Genomic DNA, 17,687 nt, shown 5'->3' with positions numbered 1-17,687 from the left:
CGTAACTTGGAATTCAGTTTTATTAGCACACCAAGAGGCATTAGTAACGTGTGTGTAATATTTGATTAGTGACTTTTAGTAGTGTTTTTGTCTCGGGAGAGACATTTGAGACATTTTGGGACATTTCTGGATCAGTTTTAGTTTAGTCTCAAGGAATAGTTCACCCAAAAATTCAAGTGAAGTTATAATTTACCCTCATGTCATTCCAAACCTGTATTACTTTTTTATTTGGAACACATAAGGAAATGTTTTAATGGATATCGCAATCTGTCTTTTCAGTTCAATGGCAATTCATACTATGTAAATCGCTTTGAGTGCCTAGAAAAGCGCTATATAAATGTAAGGAATTCATATTTCGACTCACTTTGAAACTGATTAAAAAATACCCAAAAGTATCAAAAAATGTGTCCATGCGATTCGTGCATCATATTGCAAGTCTTATGAAGGCACAAGTTTTGACACTAATTTACAATGACTTTGTATATGTCTCATCCAGTGAAATTTAAGTTTTATGAATGCACCTTTTAGCATATTTATTTTTTGAACTGTCCACACAAGACATTATTAATAGGTTTTACTAATTCTGGGGAAATTGCAGAAATTTAGTCCTCACAAATATAGCACACATGCCAAACACATGCCGAAAAACAACTCAAGTCAGTTCTTCGGGAAACCAATTTGAGGTGGCAGGCTGTATTTTAGCACAAACTCCCATACCTTCACCATGCATTTATCCACACACTGCTGTGTACAGAGAGAGATCTGAGAGCAAACATCGTTCTGTTTGCCAGGGCTGCAAATGAGGGCCCGACTGATGCTATCTGAAGACTCTGTGGACCCGCCAATTTCGGCTTTGAGGAAGAGTACAACAATTCCGCTCACACCTACTTATCTTCCTTCCTTCCCAGTTGATTCCCTTGTTTTTCTTCAGTGGTCTTAGGCAAAATGAAGAGTATGTCTATTCAGTCATGCATGCAGATAAATTAAATTTAGATGGCTGAGTTGATAACCAGAATAAAATTGAGAAATTTAAATGTTAAATTATGCAAATGAGCATTTAGATGCCGCCAACTAATGCATAACTGAGTAAAATCTGCAAAAACAGACGTCATGCAATTTTGAAACATTTAATCACAGTGTGTATGTGTTTTGTTGTTGTTTTTTGCATATGTGTGTTAATCTAGGAGAATAGAAACAGTATGGTTCAAAAGTGTGCGACCACATTGAAAATCTGGATTTCAAAATCTTTTGTTTTCTAAGGTTTATTTATCAGTTTCACATCTCTGTTAAAGTGCAATGCTGATAATATAGATTTATACATAAAAAGACAAGCTTTAATAAATGAGAAAAATGCTAAATAGAATCATTTTCACATGTGGACTTTTGGACTTTAGTTTACGCTTGTCATTTTATTCTGGATTGAGTTTGTGTGCATCTGTTTTCAAAGACTTTTTGTGTGTGTATTTTGTTTTAAATTGGGTGCATTTGTGTTGCTGGATGGTGAAAGAAGAGATTTATGGCCTAGTTTCATTGTTAGTCAACATTTCTCAGCTTGAAACTCAAGCCTATATACATCATGCTGGCCATGAATGAGATTTTGAATAGAGTGACATATTTTGCAAAAACCCATTCATATTCCCATATGAGAGTTGCTTTAGTTTTTGTTTTTGTTGCAGATAATTGCATGTCATTTAAGATGGATCTGAGCTCCATGTTGTTGTTTTATTTGTCAAGCTTCACAAGAAACCACCGTGAGATACTAATACGTGCGATGCAATAAATTCAATTTTATTCCGCAAATGTCGTCATTCCTGATATTGCGAAAACATCCATATCCTTATAACTCTTGTTCATTCCGAGTGAGACTTTTCTCATTTTGCTTTCTGAAACAGCATGTCCAAAACAAAATCAGGATCAGGGTAAGATTTGGTTTGAACAGTTTACCCAAAAATACCAATTCTGTCCTTATAGTTCTTCCAAACCTGAATGACTTTCTCTCGTTGAACTCTAAAAGGAGATATTTGGAAGATCAGCTCTCAGAATCTGGAATTCATTTACGGTATTCTGCAATTCCCCTCTCGTTTCCGCAGCTAATCGGCCACCGACCTTCCACGCGCCACAGGGTGGCCTGCGGACCTTTGCAGGGGAGAACTTTGTGTACCAATTCACCGCTACAGACCCCGAGGGTTCGGCCCTGCTCTTCCAGATGGAGACGGGGCCTCCCGGGGCCTCCATTTCCCCAGGTGGGCTCCTCATCTGGAAAGTGTATTCGGAGGAGACGCACATCTTCCAATTCACTGTGTCTGATGAGTGTGACGCTCAGAGAAGATTTACTGTGGAGGTGAGAGACGGGAAATTGATGTCTGACTGATTGTTATGTTTAAGACCAAAAAATGCATTTCTGTGACAAATGAAGCAAACTTTCATGCCCATGTTATTTCATATTTCATGCCCTCGTCCAAAGAAAGCAAATTTATTTGAGGAAAAATAATGGATCAAATAATATATTTTTCAAACTAATTGTGTTTGAACATGTACTATGGGAAGACCATGTTTTTGTATATTTACTGTGGTAAGACCATGTTTTCTGAACATGTGCCATGGTAATACCTTGTTTTTTTTATACATTTACTATGTTTGGACCATATTATTTGGATATTTGCAATGGTAAGGTAATGTTTTCTGGACATGTACTGTGTTAATACCATGTTTTTGTACATGAGCCATTGGACATTTGGTAATACCTTTTTTTGGGGGGACATTTACAATGGTAAAACCATGTGTTTGAAAATGTACTATGATCATAGCATGTTTTTTGGACATTTACCATGATAAGACCAAGTTATTTGGATATTTATCATGGTATGACCATGTTTTTTGGATATGAGCCGTGGTAATACCAAGTTTTGGACATGTGCCATGGTGATTCCGTGTTTTGGGGCATGTACTATGGTAACACCATGTTGCTTGGGCATTTACCATGGTTTTCTAGACATGTACTATGGTAATACCTTGTTTTTACATGTATATGGTAATATTGTGCTATTTGGACATGTGCCATGGTAATACCATGTTTTGTGTGTGTGTGTGTGTGTGTGTGTGTGTGTGTGTGTGTGTGTGTGTGTGTGTGTGTGTTTGGCATACTGTATACCATTGAAGACCATGTTATTTGTTATTTGCCATTGGAATGCCATGGTCATGTATAATGGTAGTTCCATGTTTATTAGACATTGTTTTTAACATGTGCCATGGTAAAACCATGATTTTGGACAAGTACTTTGATAGTTCCATTTTTCTTGGACATGTACCAATATATTCTTTGAAGTAGGTGTACCGTGAATATACCATGATTCATATGGTAAATAATTATTACATTCAGTACCATGGCATTAATCAAAGTACCATGGTATTACCATCTGATGCATCACTGTACCATAATACTGCCATAGTACACTTAAAAATGCATATACCTTTATTAATTACCTTTTTCTGTGTAACTTTATTTAGTCAAGTTGATTCAGTTTATTTACACCAGATAATTTACATCAGATAATTTAGATGTTACTGCATGAAGGACGTGCATCGCAGTATACTTTCTTCATAATGGAAGACTTCCTTACTGTAGATATTTGTAGAGTTTGCAGGACTAGTTTTTTTATAATATTAATATGTATTTAAAATATGTATTTTTATAGATATTAATACAGCTTAACTAATCACTGGATACAGTCAGTATAACTTCTCAGATTCTCTAGAGTGTCATGTAAAAGCAAACCGGCGCAAAGAAAGACAAACGTCTTCTCCATCTCCTCTGTGGCCTAGACAGCTAACAAGCAGCTGCTTCCTGCCTTCTAGCACTTATTATAGACTGTGTTTCAAAGAGTTGGTAGAGTACAGGAGAGAGTGCCAGTAATTAGTCAAGTCAAGACATTTTTATTTGTATAGCGCTTATAACACACATAGTTTCAAAGCAGCTTTACAGAAAATCATGCATTAACCAAAAAAATAACTAATATATTTGTCGTCATTGTGTAGTTTGATTAAATATGATTGTAAATTGTGTATAAAAAAAATAGATAATTAAATAATAATTGTATTTAGAACCCAGTGAGCAAGCCGAAGGTGACTGTGGCAAGGAACACAAAACTCCATAAAATGTTGGTTTATGGAGAAAAATAACCTTGGGAGAAACCAGACTCACTGTGGGGACCAGTTCCCCTCTGGCTAACAGCATGAATATAATGCCAATATTAGTTATTTATGTGCAGTGCAAGTCATGGTTTAAGATTAGTAAACTAAGTAAGTGCTACGGTCCAGTATTTAAAAAAATATATAGTTTTTATGAACTTCAAGAATAATGATTAATATCTTTTGAAGTCCATCCTGGATTAACTGCAGAAGTTCATATAGATGCAATTGTCCTTTGTTAGTTGGCTGATAAAGGCTTTTGTTGGCAATTAAATCAGTGTTTCTCAAAAACATTTCTGCCACGGCACACTTTTTACAACTAAAAAATTATACAGCACACCGCTATCCCACATAGGCTAACCATCAACAATAATTTCCTTTTCAAGAACTTGTCCATGTTTTCTCTCCGCCTTAGTAGCATGTTTACTTGTTTGAAATTCGGCTATGCAAAAAAGTCACATACTGTAGGTAGGCTACGCTGCGTTAGGTCACATGTGGCAAGAGTGCTAAATGGGTAGTTAAAATATTTTTTTATTATTTTCTCATTTGTAGATTTGTTCTTGCAATGCCACAACAAATTACAGGGATGTAAACTCATGTGGGGCAAAAAAGGTCAGACAATCACTGGTCCATGAATAAAAACAATTTCAGAATAAGTTAAAGCACCAATTCCAGCTATTTTAGTGATTCAAGTTTATTCAAGTTTACAATTGTGCAGAATTAGCTGCAAAATGAAGCGTATTTTGGTGAGGCTTGCTTATGTTTCACAAATTTGTTAAATTTTATTAACTGATTAGTTCAGTGACCCCTTCTGAAAATGTCACTAGGTGGCAACAAATGAGCATCTTTTGTGCTATGAGTGAGTCACTGAATCATTTTGAGTCGTTCATGACCGAAATCTACCAAGAGACTTCATAGGGTTTAAGCATCAAAAGATCAAAGCAGATCTATAGTCTTCCTTCAGCCTGAGCATTATTTTTCATCCAAAAAGACAACAATAACAGTCTAATATCATCAACGTTCCGTTCTTCGCCAGCATCAAGCGCGGCATTGCCCTCCACATGACAAGCATTGCATTAACGCCAATTTTACAAGTTTGCCACATAAAAAATCGGGAGGTGTGCTCAATAAACATTGAAAACATTTATTTTGAAGAAAGAAAATAGCTTGCAGTTGCTTTGATAGCAGAAAGCAATAAAATGACTAAATTAACTTAAATTAGTTCAACCCCAGGGTCCCTGGGGCGTGCGTAAAATACAGATGAAACAGTAGAAAAGCAGAAAAAACAGAAGCACGCTGTAAAAATGCAGCGATCAGAACAGCAACACTGCTGCAAAAATGCATACATTTTGAATAATTTTTGGGATCAAGGTACTTTGGCTGTTATAATGAAGAGTAAAGGGATGGAGATAAAAATATATCTGTTAAAATAATTATTAAAATCTTTGAAAATGTAATGTTTTAAAAGGTAGGTGTGTCCTCATAATGAGTTTATATTGAGATGCAAAGTTGACTTTTAAGCTAATTGTTTTTATTTACCACTACTTTATGGTTCTCTGTGTATCCATGGCTACAGGTAGATGTACAGCCATGTGAGTGCTTGAATGGAGGGACGTGTGTGACCAACATCAAGTATCCTGCGGGCAGCGGCGAGTACCTGTGTTTGTGCCTGACTGGTTTCCATGGTGACCTGTGCCAAGAAGAGCTGAACAAATGCACTTCCAGTCCATGTCGAGCAGGAGTTTGTGTCAATCTGGTTGACGGGTTTGAATGCCAGTGCCCTGCTGGACTGATGGGTATTTAAGCTATGTTCACATCATAGGAGTTCCTATAATTACAAGTTTCCTAGTTGTTAAAATCAGGGGTTGCGTTAACCAAATATTTTTCATCATTTACCCTGTTTTAAACGTGATGGCACACTCACGGATCACCCACAGTCCATTCACTGACCACCCGATGCATATCGCACACAAAAATGGCAAGTGTTGGTGGAAATTGCAAGTTACAATCTGATCGGCAGAATGTTTACAACTTCCAGTAGAATTACTGTAATTATACGTTCCCTGTCAGTCACTCACTCAACGTTGTGTTGATGTAGTGACACTAGTGGTTTGCTCTTGAGAGACCCAATCACCATTGCTATATTCAGAAAAGGCCAATGAAAATTGGCGAATGGAATTTGCATGCTGCTCTCCGCCCCGGACATAAGGGTATAAAGGAGATAGCATTTTTCTTCGGACCGAGCGCATGTGTGTGTTCATCCCATCCCCTTGCTGTCTGCTGGAAATACGACGTAAATCAGTGGTCACCCTCGCATGGTCGAGTGTTGTGCTTCCCCTGGGCACTTTGGCGGCTGAGTCCACAGGTGTAAAAGAGTATATTCTAAAAGAGTATATTTCCTCTAAAAGAGCTCGCACAAACAATTGCCGTCTTTTTAAATATGTCCTTTCACCTTTGTGCTACTGGGTGCGGCCATTATCTCTCCCCATCGGATGGTCTCGGGTGCTTGAGTCACCAGCACGCCGAGGCAGCTTTTGTGGAGGGGACATGTTCTCACTGCGAGAACATGCCCATGTGAACCTTGTGGTTGTGGCTCTCTTCCTCCTTTGTGAAGCAGATAGCCACCACGGCTGCTTCCCGACCTGGTCCATCTTGGGTTGAAACTTAGACGGCGGGGTCGGCGAGCACCGCGGGTGATCTGGATGTGGATATGGGAGCGTTTCCGCTGGCTCAGTCCCCGTGGTCCTCCCACCCTCCAGCACACTCTTTCTGCCCGGTAGAGTTCACAAGCGATGCAGACGGTCCGCCTCAGGACAGATTTAATGTCTCATTCGGGGCTCGCAACGAGGATGAGTTATCGGTCGCAGCATCTGAGGGTGGGCTTCTGCTTTTGGAAGCGGACTAATCTTCTGAGCTCCTGCTCTCGGGCAGTAGAGCTCAGGATGAGACGCTGAGTTGGCAGCCATGCTTGCCCGGGTGAAACCATACGTCCTGCCCTGAATGTTCATGGCTGGATGATTGTTTTTTGGGGTCAGAGCGCGACTCACGGCCATACCCCACCCCAGAGCCCTTCTTCCCAAAAGTGCACAAGGAGCTCACGAGGTCGTGGAAGGCAACTTTTTCTGCCAGTACACGTCTCGTGGGCTCGTCCACTCTAACTACACTCGACGGCGGAGCAGCTAAAGGATATGTTGAGCTTCCCTAGGTAGAACGCGCTATGGCAGTACATCTATGCCCGCAGGGCACAGCCACCATGAGGAACCCTTCCAAGGCCTGTAAGTTTTCTTCGTCATTAGTGCGAAGGCTTATAATGCTGCGTGTGAGGCCACCTCCACCCTGCATGCCATGGCTATCCTTCAGGTCCACTAGGCCAAGACGATTAAAGATCTGCATGAGAGTAGGACCAACCCAGGGCTTATGTATAAATTGCGCACCATGACCGACCTCGCTCTACGTGCAACGATAGTCACGTTGTGCGCTCTGTGCCGGACGATGTCCACCTTGGTGGTCCAAGAGCATCACCTGTGTCTCAAACTTATGGAGATGCTTGACGCCGTGAAGGTGGCTTTCTCGATGCGCCTATCTACCATGGGGGCTCTTTGGTGACACTCCCTGTCCCCGTATGCCTCTCGTTATCAGCCCCATCTTCCCCACCACCGGAGCCCACACGAGAAGTATATCCTCCCACAGGAAGGCGGCACCTCCTGCCTGTCAGCTGGCCACCAAGATCCCGGACGCGCATTGAAGAGGCCCTGAGACAGGCAACCCAGGGATGAGGCAACTGTCAGAAGGAGGGGAGTACCCTCGTAACATTCCCCAATTTCTCAATTAAAGAGCAGTTTCCTCATTCCCTGGGTCATTCTCCAGTAATCAGCCCTTCCTACCCTCGTGACAGACAGGCACGTCTCCATCGAGAGAAAGCCGGCAAACGGGTAATTGTGGCGGTTCTTGGGGCTCCTTGCCCGCCCCAGCTGCCGACCACCATTGGGGGCTCATGAGGCAGTACCCCCCAGACTGTCTTTCCATTGGGGGGTCTGCTCTGCCTCGCCATGAACCACCCACCCCGGGCCTGATATAATCGACCCCTTGGTAATCTGGACAGATTACACACAAAAATCAAAAATTCCCGACTTGTATTGCTTTATTGACAGACAATGTCTGTATCTAAAAGGTGATAAATACTGATGCTCATTTACCTGTAGACTTCCTTTCTACATCCGTTGAGCATTCGAATTTCTCCCATTCAATTTAATAGAAGTGAACGTCTCTGCTAAAAAATCTCTGGTTATAATCAATGAAGCCGTTCAATTAAGCTGTCTGCGTGACCCACAGACAAGCTAAGGATTTATTTTTTTAAAGATTAAAATACTGTACTTTTCTTGTCTCTTTCTTCTGGATAAAAGCATCTACTGAATGTAAAAGTAATTGACTTGCAGTAATCGTGTTAAAGTCACTATGAATGAAGTGCCTTGCATTGTTGTTTTGAATAAGGCAACGTTCTATTAAGAAGTAATCACCATTATGCACTTTGAAGACTTTAACATTCACTGTGAGAGCTTTGTCATTTGGAACTCACTTTTTAAGCATGACTATCATGATTGATCTCCCTTTAAAGTGCCCTGCGGATGGTGATCTATCCCATTTGGAATGCACAACTAGCTGGAAATGTTCATGGAACAAAAAGATGTAACTTCTTTAAATCATCTTGAAATGGTCTATAGCCAAATTCCTCGTGAAGAGCTACACTACCCACAATCTCGAATAGAAAGATCAACCAATCAGAGAATTGCAGCAAACAAAATGCAGCAAAAGAGCTCTGCTGTGAATGCCCACTTTCATGGCACACTGGTGATGATGTAATTGAGTTGGTGTCCCTACAATTTCAAACTACTTATTTACAAATTAATATTATGCAAAAAAATATATATAGTCAATCATGAAAAATGTTGGTCCCTGTTGTAAAAATGTAACTATAATATATTTCTGGAGCCAAGATGGTGGAAAAGGTGCATGGGTACTGTTGCACTCTCTTACAATACAATTATGATATTGTAATGCATTGTGACATATTGAATCATGACATACAGTATGTACTGTGATGTGTATGCTATCATTACAAAGTTGCTGATACTCAGTGCTAGTTATGACCAGCTCATTTAAAAGCAGCCGAGTAAACAAAAGCATTGAGGGTTTTGGCCTGGGAACTTCAGACAAATGCTGACCTGAACTTGTGTTGATGTTTTCACTCTGGCTGTGGTCTATTTTTAGCTCAGTATCAAGGCTGAAATCTCATCACCGGTGATGTGTGATTTTACATTTACATTTATGCATTTGGCAGACGCGTTTATCCAAAGCGACTTACAGTGCACTTATTACAGGGACAGTCGAAACCTGGAGTTAAGTGCCTTGCTCAAGAACACAATGGTGGTGGCCATGGGGATCGAACCAGTGACCTTCTGATTAACAGTTATGTGCTTTAGCCCACTATGCCACCACCAGGATGTCCACTTGATGTCAGGACGCTTTAGCATTGGTGTTTTCTGTGTATTTAATGTCTAAAGACAGTGTATATCAAACAATGTTTGAAGAGTTTATCCATTTTAAATACTGATGCTGATGCATGAGTTAAATGAACAGGTTGAAAGTTTGCATTCTGCTGTTGCTCATTATGCTTTGGGCCATTACAGATGGTATGGCGTTATTAGAGATCTGTTCAAATATGCTTTTATGAGAAGCAACACAAATACAAATAAACAAAAAGGATAAAAACCCAGCAGGATGTACCAAACTCAAACAAACAAGCAGTATGGATGCTGTTGTGCCACAGGGAGTAGTAAATGGGCCAAAAAAACAAAGTATCAGTGCTGAGATATTTTATTGTAGCTGAAAGCACAGTTCATTTTAGCCACTTAATATTTTATCAGTGGAAACAAGTGGACGAAATGATTAGTGGTGGTGATTTTGATTAATTTCAGTAAATAGATTATTTTGATTCCATTCACCAAAAAGATTTGTTCATTGATTCATTCACTGACCATTAAATCAAGTTACGACTTTGCACCTGTAAATGGTGCCAAATGACAATTATTTTTAAGTATTTGCATTTAACCAAAAGCAGTCATTCAGGTCCAGAACAAGTCTAATTATCCTTTACTAAAATTTGCATGTCTACAATTCTACAAAGAGACATCGGCACTGCAGTGTTTAAGAGTCATACGCATTTCCCCACAAATTACAACAAAACTATCTATATCTATCATTTTCTGAACTGTTGAGCATGACTTTTTATCAAGCTATAAAAAAGTCAACAAAACTAGCCTAAAAAATAATTATGAGTTTCAATAACATTCATATGCCATGGTCATCACTTACTTTTATATACAATTAATCCAGCCACTTTTCTTGCTGAATGAGATTGATAAATGAAACAAATGATATGCAGCTCCACCTCTCATTCAGCTGGTCAGCAGATTGTTTGTTCATGTTGTTTTCAAATGAGTTTACCAATACATTCAGTTCATTCATGAAAGAAATGACCGACTAGGGGTGTCTTCGTTCAGTAGGTCCATCCAATGATGTGCTCCTTCAAAGCCCGCTCTCAAATGCAAATGACTCGCACTAAAGTTAATCTTTAAAAACAACACAAATGGAATTTGCATGTCTTCAAATCTACGAAGACACTTCAAAATTTTAGTTTAAACACAATACCCATTTTCACCTAAAATGGCAGGTCTCATTTTTCCTATATTTGAGCAAATGCTGGGCCAAGAAGCCCAAATTCAAATCTCAATAATATTGTACACTGTGCATCAAAGCACAACATTTCCATTTGTAATTCTTCCTTTTAACTGTATGGTCTTCAGTCATTTTTACACATAAACAAATTGGCAATCATGTTTTGTGTATACCTATAAACTTGTCTTTTTTCACCCCTTTCTCTCCTTGTTAAATGCGATTGACTCACATGCAGAAGTGAATGAATGACACAACTCCTCTCGTTCAGTCGTTCAGCAGATAATGTTTCACAAACGAGATGACTGAGTCATTACGTTCACGAACAAGTTTACTAGTACATTCATGAATGACACATCCCATCTCGTTCAGACTCAAATTACAGACTAGTACTAGTAAAGTGAAGGATCGTATTTGTTCAGTGGGTCAAACCAATGATATGCTCCTTCACAGCCCGCACTCGAATGCTATTGGCTCATACTATAGTCAATCATTACAGGCAAGGAAACCCAATAATGCAGTCTCACTTCAAACTAGAGCTCATTGGATTCAAAGGGAAAGACGTCTGTGAATGAGAAATATGAGTCAGTGTTCTGAGGTGAATGAGAAATCAATAATTCGTTCAAAAAGATTTGTTCACAAACTAAACATCACTAGAAATTATCATTCTCTTGAAACAGTTGTACACAGTACACAGTCTTATACCTTTGTCATTTTGGGCATTTTTTTTGCTTCAAGTCAAAGTTTGTAATGTTGTGATTCACCTCGGAGCTGATTGGAAATACTTCTGGAACCAATATGGCTGAAAAAGTGGGCGGGCATTGTTGTGCTCCATTGGGATGTTTCCTTTGTAAAAGTATTGAACAACATGTAATATGTGTAAAGTGGAAACTACACAGTTTTTTTTTTCTTTTTTTTTTTCTCGGACACAGGAGTGACATGTCAGGAGGATGTAAATGAGTGCGAGAGAGCTGTATGTTTTCCTGGAGTGAGGTGTGTGAATAGCTTTGGATCTTTCAGGTGCGGCCCTTGTCCTCGAGGCCTGGAGGGTGATGGGATCTTCTGCAAAAGTAAGAACAGACCTCTGAAATCTAAATGTCCTCTCAAAGCATGTCTATAGTCGAAAAGAATCGTTTTGCTAAGAACCAACTCAACAGTCAGAAACATAATATTACCTCAGCTTTGTTGCACACACAATAAAGGGGGGAGGGGTTCATTTTTCAGAATGTTCACCCACAAATGCAAAAGCAGCACAATCCTGGTGGTATGGCCAGAGTTTGCTTGTGGGAAAACTGAGCTTTTTAGTTCATAAGTATCAAAGTCACAGCTTGAGAACTTCCCTGTGATGTATGCTCACAGAATTTCCAAACAAAAATGAAAATCTTGTTTTTCAAAGAATAGCTGCCACAATCATTTTTGACTTGCTGAACATGTAACAATGAATTAATGCTCTATGAATGCTAATAATGAAAGGACATAGGGCCACATTGAGGGTGAGTAAATGAATACATTTTTGGGTAAATTATTGCTTTAAATATCAGCCATTTTTGTTTTAACATATGAAACAGGCCAGATTTGTTGTGTTTTTCTCAGCATTTTTATTTTTTTTTTCAAGTGTAGCTGTGCTTTCCATTTTACTTCTCAAATTTTGACAAAATGTTCTGCAAATGTCTTTTGAGAGTAATTTATAAGCAATAAACCCTTTTAACATCAGGAAGCCCTGTGTTCCCAATTTCTAAGATTTGATGACTTCATCCAGTCCTGGGCTGGATGGGCGATTACAAACACATCTGTCTGATTGCAGTATGTAGAGATGCAACAGAAAGAGAGATTTGGATAATGACTGGCAGAACTGTAGGGGCAGTACAATCAAGATGGTTAGAGATAGTTATCCTCCTTTCTCCACCTTGTGCACAAACACAGTGTCTCTGCTCTTGTGCAGAGATAATTGGTAAAACAGCTTCTTTGTAAAGGGAACAAATACAGTTCAGAGTGAATTTCCTGGTCTCAGGTGTGTGGCTCTTTTGAGCTGTGGAGGAGACAGCCTCATTGTTTAAACTCATCCTTGAAGAGCAAGAGAGATAGAGAGAAAGAGTGAAAGAATTGGTTGGGGTGGAAGCAGATGTTGTATCAAGCTGAATGTGGAATCATTCACAGCATGTTCTTTAGGAGATAGTTTAACTTACTTAATAGCCTTGAAAAGGAAAAAAATTGCTGAAGTAAAAGGTACATTTCCTGTCCATCTTACTGGATTTCAACTGCTGCGACCCATTTTCTAACCCAATGCTAAATGCTAATAATGAAATGCTAACCATACAACGATCGGCCACAACATTAAAATCACCGGCCTAATATTGTGTAGGTCCCTCTCGTGCTGCCAAAACATCATCAACCCCCATCTCAGAATAGCATTCTGATATTATATTCTTCTCACCACAATTGTATCTGAGTTATCGTAGACTTTGTCAGTTTCAAACAGTCTGGCCATTCTCTGTTGATCTCTCTCATCAACAAGGTGTTTCTGTCCACAGAACTGCCGCTCACTAGATGTTTTTTGTTTTTGGCACCATTCAGAGTAAATTCTAGAGACTGTTGTGTGTGAAAATCCCAAGAGATCAGCAGGTACAGAAATACTCAAACCAGCCCGTCTGGCACCAACAAACATCCATGCGATTATCTAATCATCCAATCAAGTGGCAGCAGTGCAGTGCAAAAAAATCATTCAGATATGGGTCAGGAGCTTCAGTTAATGTTAACAAATGTGATCTCATTGATTTGGACCGTGGCATGATTGTTGGTGCCAGACGGGCTGGTTTGACTATTCTGAGATGCGGGTTGGCGCTGTTTTGGCGGCACGTGGGGGACCTACACAATATTAGGCAGGTAATTTTAATGTTGTGTCTTATAGTCAAAGATAGTTATGATAATAAAATAATAAGCTTAACAATAAGCTGATCAAAGGGAAGATAACTTTTCCATATCTTTTGTTTTTGATGTCAAAGGCTGTGAGTCCAATCGAACACTACAGTTTTTTATTGTAAATGTGACCTGCTCCATCACTTTGAGTCATTGTAACCCAGAAACACATTTGAGTATGCACTAAAGTAAAAAGTGATTTTATCTCAACACAGAATGCGTTTTTGGGTCAAAGTGACTCACAATGTTTGTTCACAAATAAAAAATAAATAAATCAGCAAAAATGCAGGTATAGTAACGTAATTCTATGAGGTTGAGTAACTGAAAACTTTTGCTAAATCTTCTCTTTCATCAGCACCAGCAAAATTGGTAACCTCACCTCTTGTCACTTCTCATGCAGTCTCCTCTTCCAAACCATCTGCCGTGCAGCCCAGCAAAACCACCTCAACTCACCTCTCGCTAGAATCTAACAAAGCTCCAAGCACGGCTCTGGTCACTAAAGCAGCCACCAACCCCAATCAGAGAACTGGCAAGTACACATTTCCATTGTTCTTTTCCTTCATGTTCACAGATGGCTAGGAAACAAGACTGTGAGGGTTTCGTTTGGAGCCAAAAACGCCCACTGCTGGTGTCATGACATTGCAGAAAATTATTCTTTGTCTTTCCCTGACACAGCATGATGTCTCTTCAGTCCCCCTAGAGTCACTTCCTGCGTTGGGTTTTGTGTGCTTGTGTCATTTTCCAGGAAATTAGTTTTCCTCCAGCTGTTGAGCACAATGCAAGACAAGGCCTGCTGGTGTGTCTTTGTGCTCGCACCTCTTACCCTTTCGTCTTGATATAATGCCTGAAATTAGCAATTCTAATTATCCATGCCGGGCATTCACTCGCTATGAGACTTAACTGAGAAAGTTTAGGTAAAGGATTGTTTCTTTTTGGAGGAGAAATAAGGTACTGTACAATCCTATAGGACACAAAAACATTATTTTTCTTATAAAGCAATGAGATTAAAGGAATAGTTCTGAATTGGCTCGGTCACCTCGCACAATTTTTAAGACAAATAATGTGTTAAGCGTGTAAAACCCACAAAAACAATGTTCATTTTTGGGTGAACAATTTCTTTATTTTCATAGCTCTATATTCTTACTGTATGTCAACTGTTGTATCATTTGTTTCTATTTTCTTTTGATCCCAAGGAATTTAAGGAGATACATCCGAGACAAAGTTGATCCATTAGTCTCTTAAGCTACGAAAAACCAATTTCTGAGCAATAAAATGTTCCACTGTGATAGACAATTCTGATCTGTTCCATTGAAAGACAAGACCATCTTCTGGTGATAACTGAGGTATTAACAAACGTTATAAATAAAGTTAATCTCTGGAGTCCAGTGATTCTGCTGCACATATTTACTGGGACTGGCACAACTGGCCCCTTGAGGACATCAGGATGGGGAATGTAAATTGGCTTTATGGTTCGCTTGCTCTCCTCATCTTCCCTCTCACCACTCCTCCCCTCCTTTAGATTATGTCCTGTGGGAATAAAATGAAAAGTCAGATAGACAGATGATCCACCAGCCAGTCAGACTATGGGGAGATTTCCAGGGAACATTCATACTCGAACCAGCTTTCCAGCTTTTTGGCATTTCAACAAAATAAATATTTTGCTTTATTACCATCATCTTTCAATATGTGCCTCGTAAACATTTTACAAATCTTTCTAGTTGGTTCTAAACATAATTCAGCATCAGAGGACACACTGAGAGACTGCACAGAGATATGTGATTGTTTTGAGTTACATTTATTTTTTGGAAATCCTTAATATAGTAATGCTACATGGCAAGATTTCCTTGAGACGGTCTATACCAATGCAATAGAGAGAAAATATGTGAAAATGCTTGCCTTTCACCACTGATATCTTGTCTTGTTCTCTTTAAAGTCTGAAAACAATGTTGTTAAAAAATTCTAGATGTTAGAATTCAGATTAAGTGCTATATATTTGAGCAAACACAAACTTAATAGCTCAGATTTCACTTTTTAAAAAGCTCAGGAGACTTATTGGATCTTATTTGATTGGAATGTATTTCATTGAAGTATCAACTTTGTCTCTGATGTTTCTACTAAAATTAGAAGACATAAAAAGGAGACACAAGAAGAGCCACAAACTAGACAATTAAAATATAAAATTAATGTGGTTAGCATAGCTTAGATAAGTTGTCCATTTTATGAGAAATGGTTGAATCTTGGTCTTTTATTTGCATTGGTATGTTGGCTATCTAAGCTCACATTGTGGTGAATAAATAGAATGTATAATCCCTCCCAGTTGGGTTAAAAAGCCACCATATATCTACTAACCCTATAGCCTTACACATATATTTTAATTTGAACTAGCTTTGGGGGTTTTATCCCTCATTACACTGCTCCGATCAAGCACTGTGTCCAACACCATATTTAAATCTCCAAGATAATATCATACTCTAGCTCAGTGGTTCTCAACCTTTTTTGAACAAACGCCCCCCTGACCTCTTCATGATCCTCTTAACGCCCCCCAATTATAACAATTGTGAATTTGTTCACAATTGTTATAATACCCCTACTCTTACTAGTAACAACACTCAACAGCCCAGCCCCCAACCATCTTTTCTGCTTCCTCCTGGGACAGGTGTGTTTCTTGCAGAAACACCACATCACACTTTTCTGCCCTTAATTTTGCCATTTCCCTTCATTTTTTTAATTTGATGGCCTAAGCCATTAACATTCCATGTGGTGAGATGTTAAGACCTAAGTCCGTACAATGTCAATTTTCAATAAGACTAATAATAAATAAAGAGCAATCAAAACTAGAGATGTACTAATGATAAAATTTTGACACTGACATCACAATCCATTTCTTAAAGAAGCAAACTGTGCTTGAACAAGAACAGTGTGCACAGCTGTGCAGTCATTACACATACAGTAAATGATTGATCAACAAAACTTGACTGTCCATGACTCGCAGGTTAACGGACTGCAAAATCTGTTTCACACCATTGCCGCCCAATATTAGCATTGCAGTCCATGTGCACAATCATCAAAACCATTAACATATGAACAAGATCTCTGTCGATAACAGAACCAGCACTCAGTGTGCTCTTGAAGCCTGAGTGTTAAATTCATATTCAATTTCTCATGACTTTTCTTATCGGTCACTCAAATCAAGTCTTTGCATGGAAAAAGGAAACATAAATAAATAAATAAATAAAATAATGTCACCCTTTAATGATAACCCATAATTCTGAACTTCCTTCAGGCAGACAAAGTGCTTGAATCCCTCACTAGTCTCCAACCTTAGGGTCGCTTGATACAACACTGCGAATTTCATCCCTCGAGCATGCAGGGCTTTTCGGCATTCTCTGAACTTTTCTCATTTAAGTTGCGTCGTTTTGCAAATTCAGAGAAAATCTGTATACACTTGCTATCATAATGCAGCTCCCCTTTATCCTATGCAGCTCGCAGCACAAAATCGCTATCCCCTGATCTGAGAAATCAAGAATTGTTCTTGGTATGTCTTCGGGATTGGGTCGTTGACCAAGAGTTCTGTGTGCCCAATCTCCAGCTGTCGCCTCACCATGTCGATTAGCGTAGAAATCAATTCCACTTTCCTTTCTCTCAGGGATGCCAATAAAGTGAAGATTGTTGCGTTGACTCCTATTCTCCATTCCCTCCACTTTATCTACCAATTGTTCAACCTCACTTTTAGTCGCTGACGGGTGCGCTTGAAATTCCCTGTCCGCTTCCTTGAGGAATTCAAACCACTTTTCGGCATCATCAATTCTTGTTGTAGTTCCACAAATATCTTTAATGCCCCCCATATCATC

General features: G+C 39.2%; 1 protein-coding gene across 1 annotated transcript in view; it reads left to right on the top strand.

Annotated features, from left to right (window-relative positions):
* The window catches only part of LOC127639498 (von Willebrand factor D and EGF domain-containing protein-like), a 75,110-nt gene that overhangs the window by 42,160 nt on the left and 15,263 nt on the right, over positions 1 to 17,687 (top strand). The window contains exons 17-20 of the mRNA XM_052121554.1: positions 2,091 to 2,341; positions 5,765 to 5,984; positions 11,853 to 11,990; positions 14,237 to 14,365. Coding sequence (XP_051977514.1) covers positions 2,091 to 2,341; positions 5,765 to 5,984; positions 11,853 to 11,990; positions 14,237 to 14,365 — 738 coding nt within the window. The remainder of the gene's footprint in view (positions 1 to 2,090; positions 2,342 to 5,764; positions 5,985 to 11,852; positions 11,991 to 14,236; positions 14,366 to 17,687) is intronic.

Source organism: Xyrauchen texanus, chromosome 48 (assembly GCF_025860055.1).
Source record: "Xyrauchen texanus isolate HMW12.3.18 chromosome 48, RBS_HiC_50CHRs, whole genome shotgun sequence".
Lineage (NCBI taxonomy): Eukaryota > Metazoa > Chordata > Actinopteri > Cypriniformes > Catostomidae > Xyrauchen > Xyrauchen texanus.
Note: the sequence above shows the minus strand (reverse complement) of the source record. Positions and strands in the feature narration are given on the sequence as shown.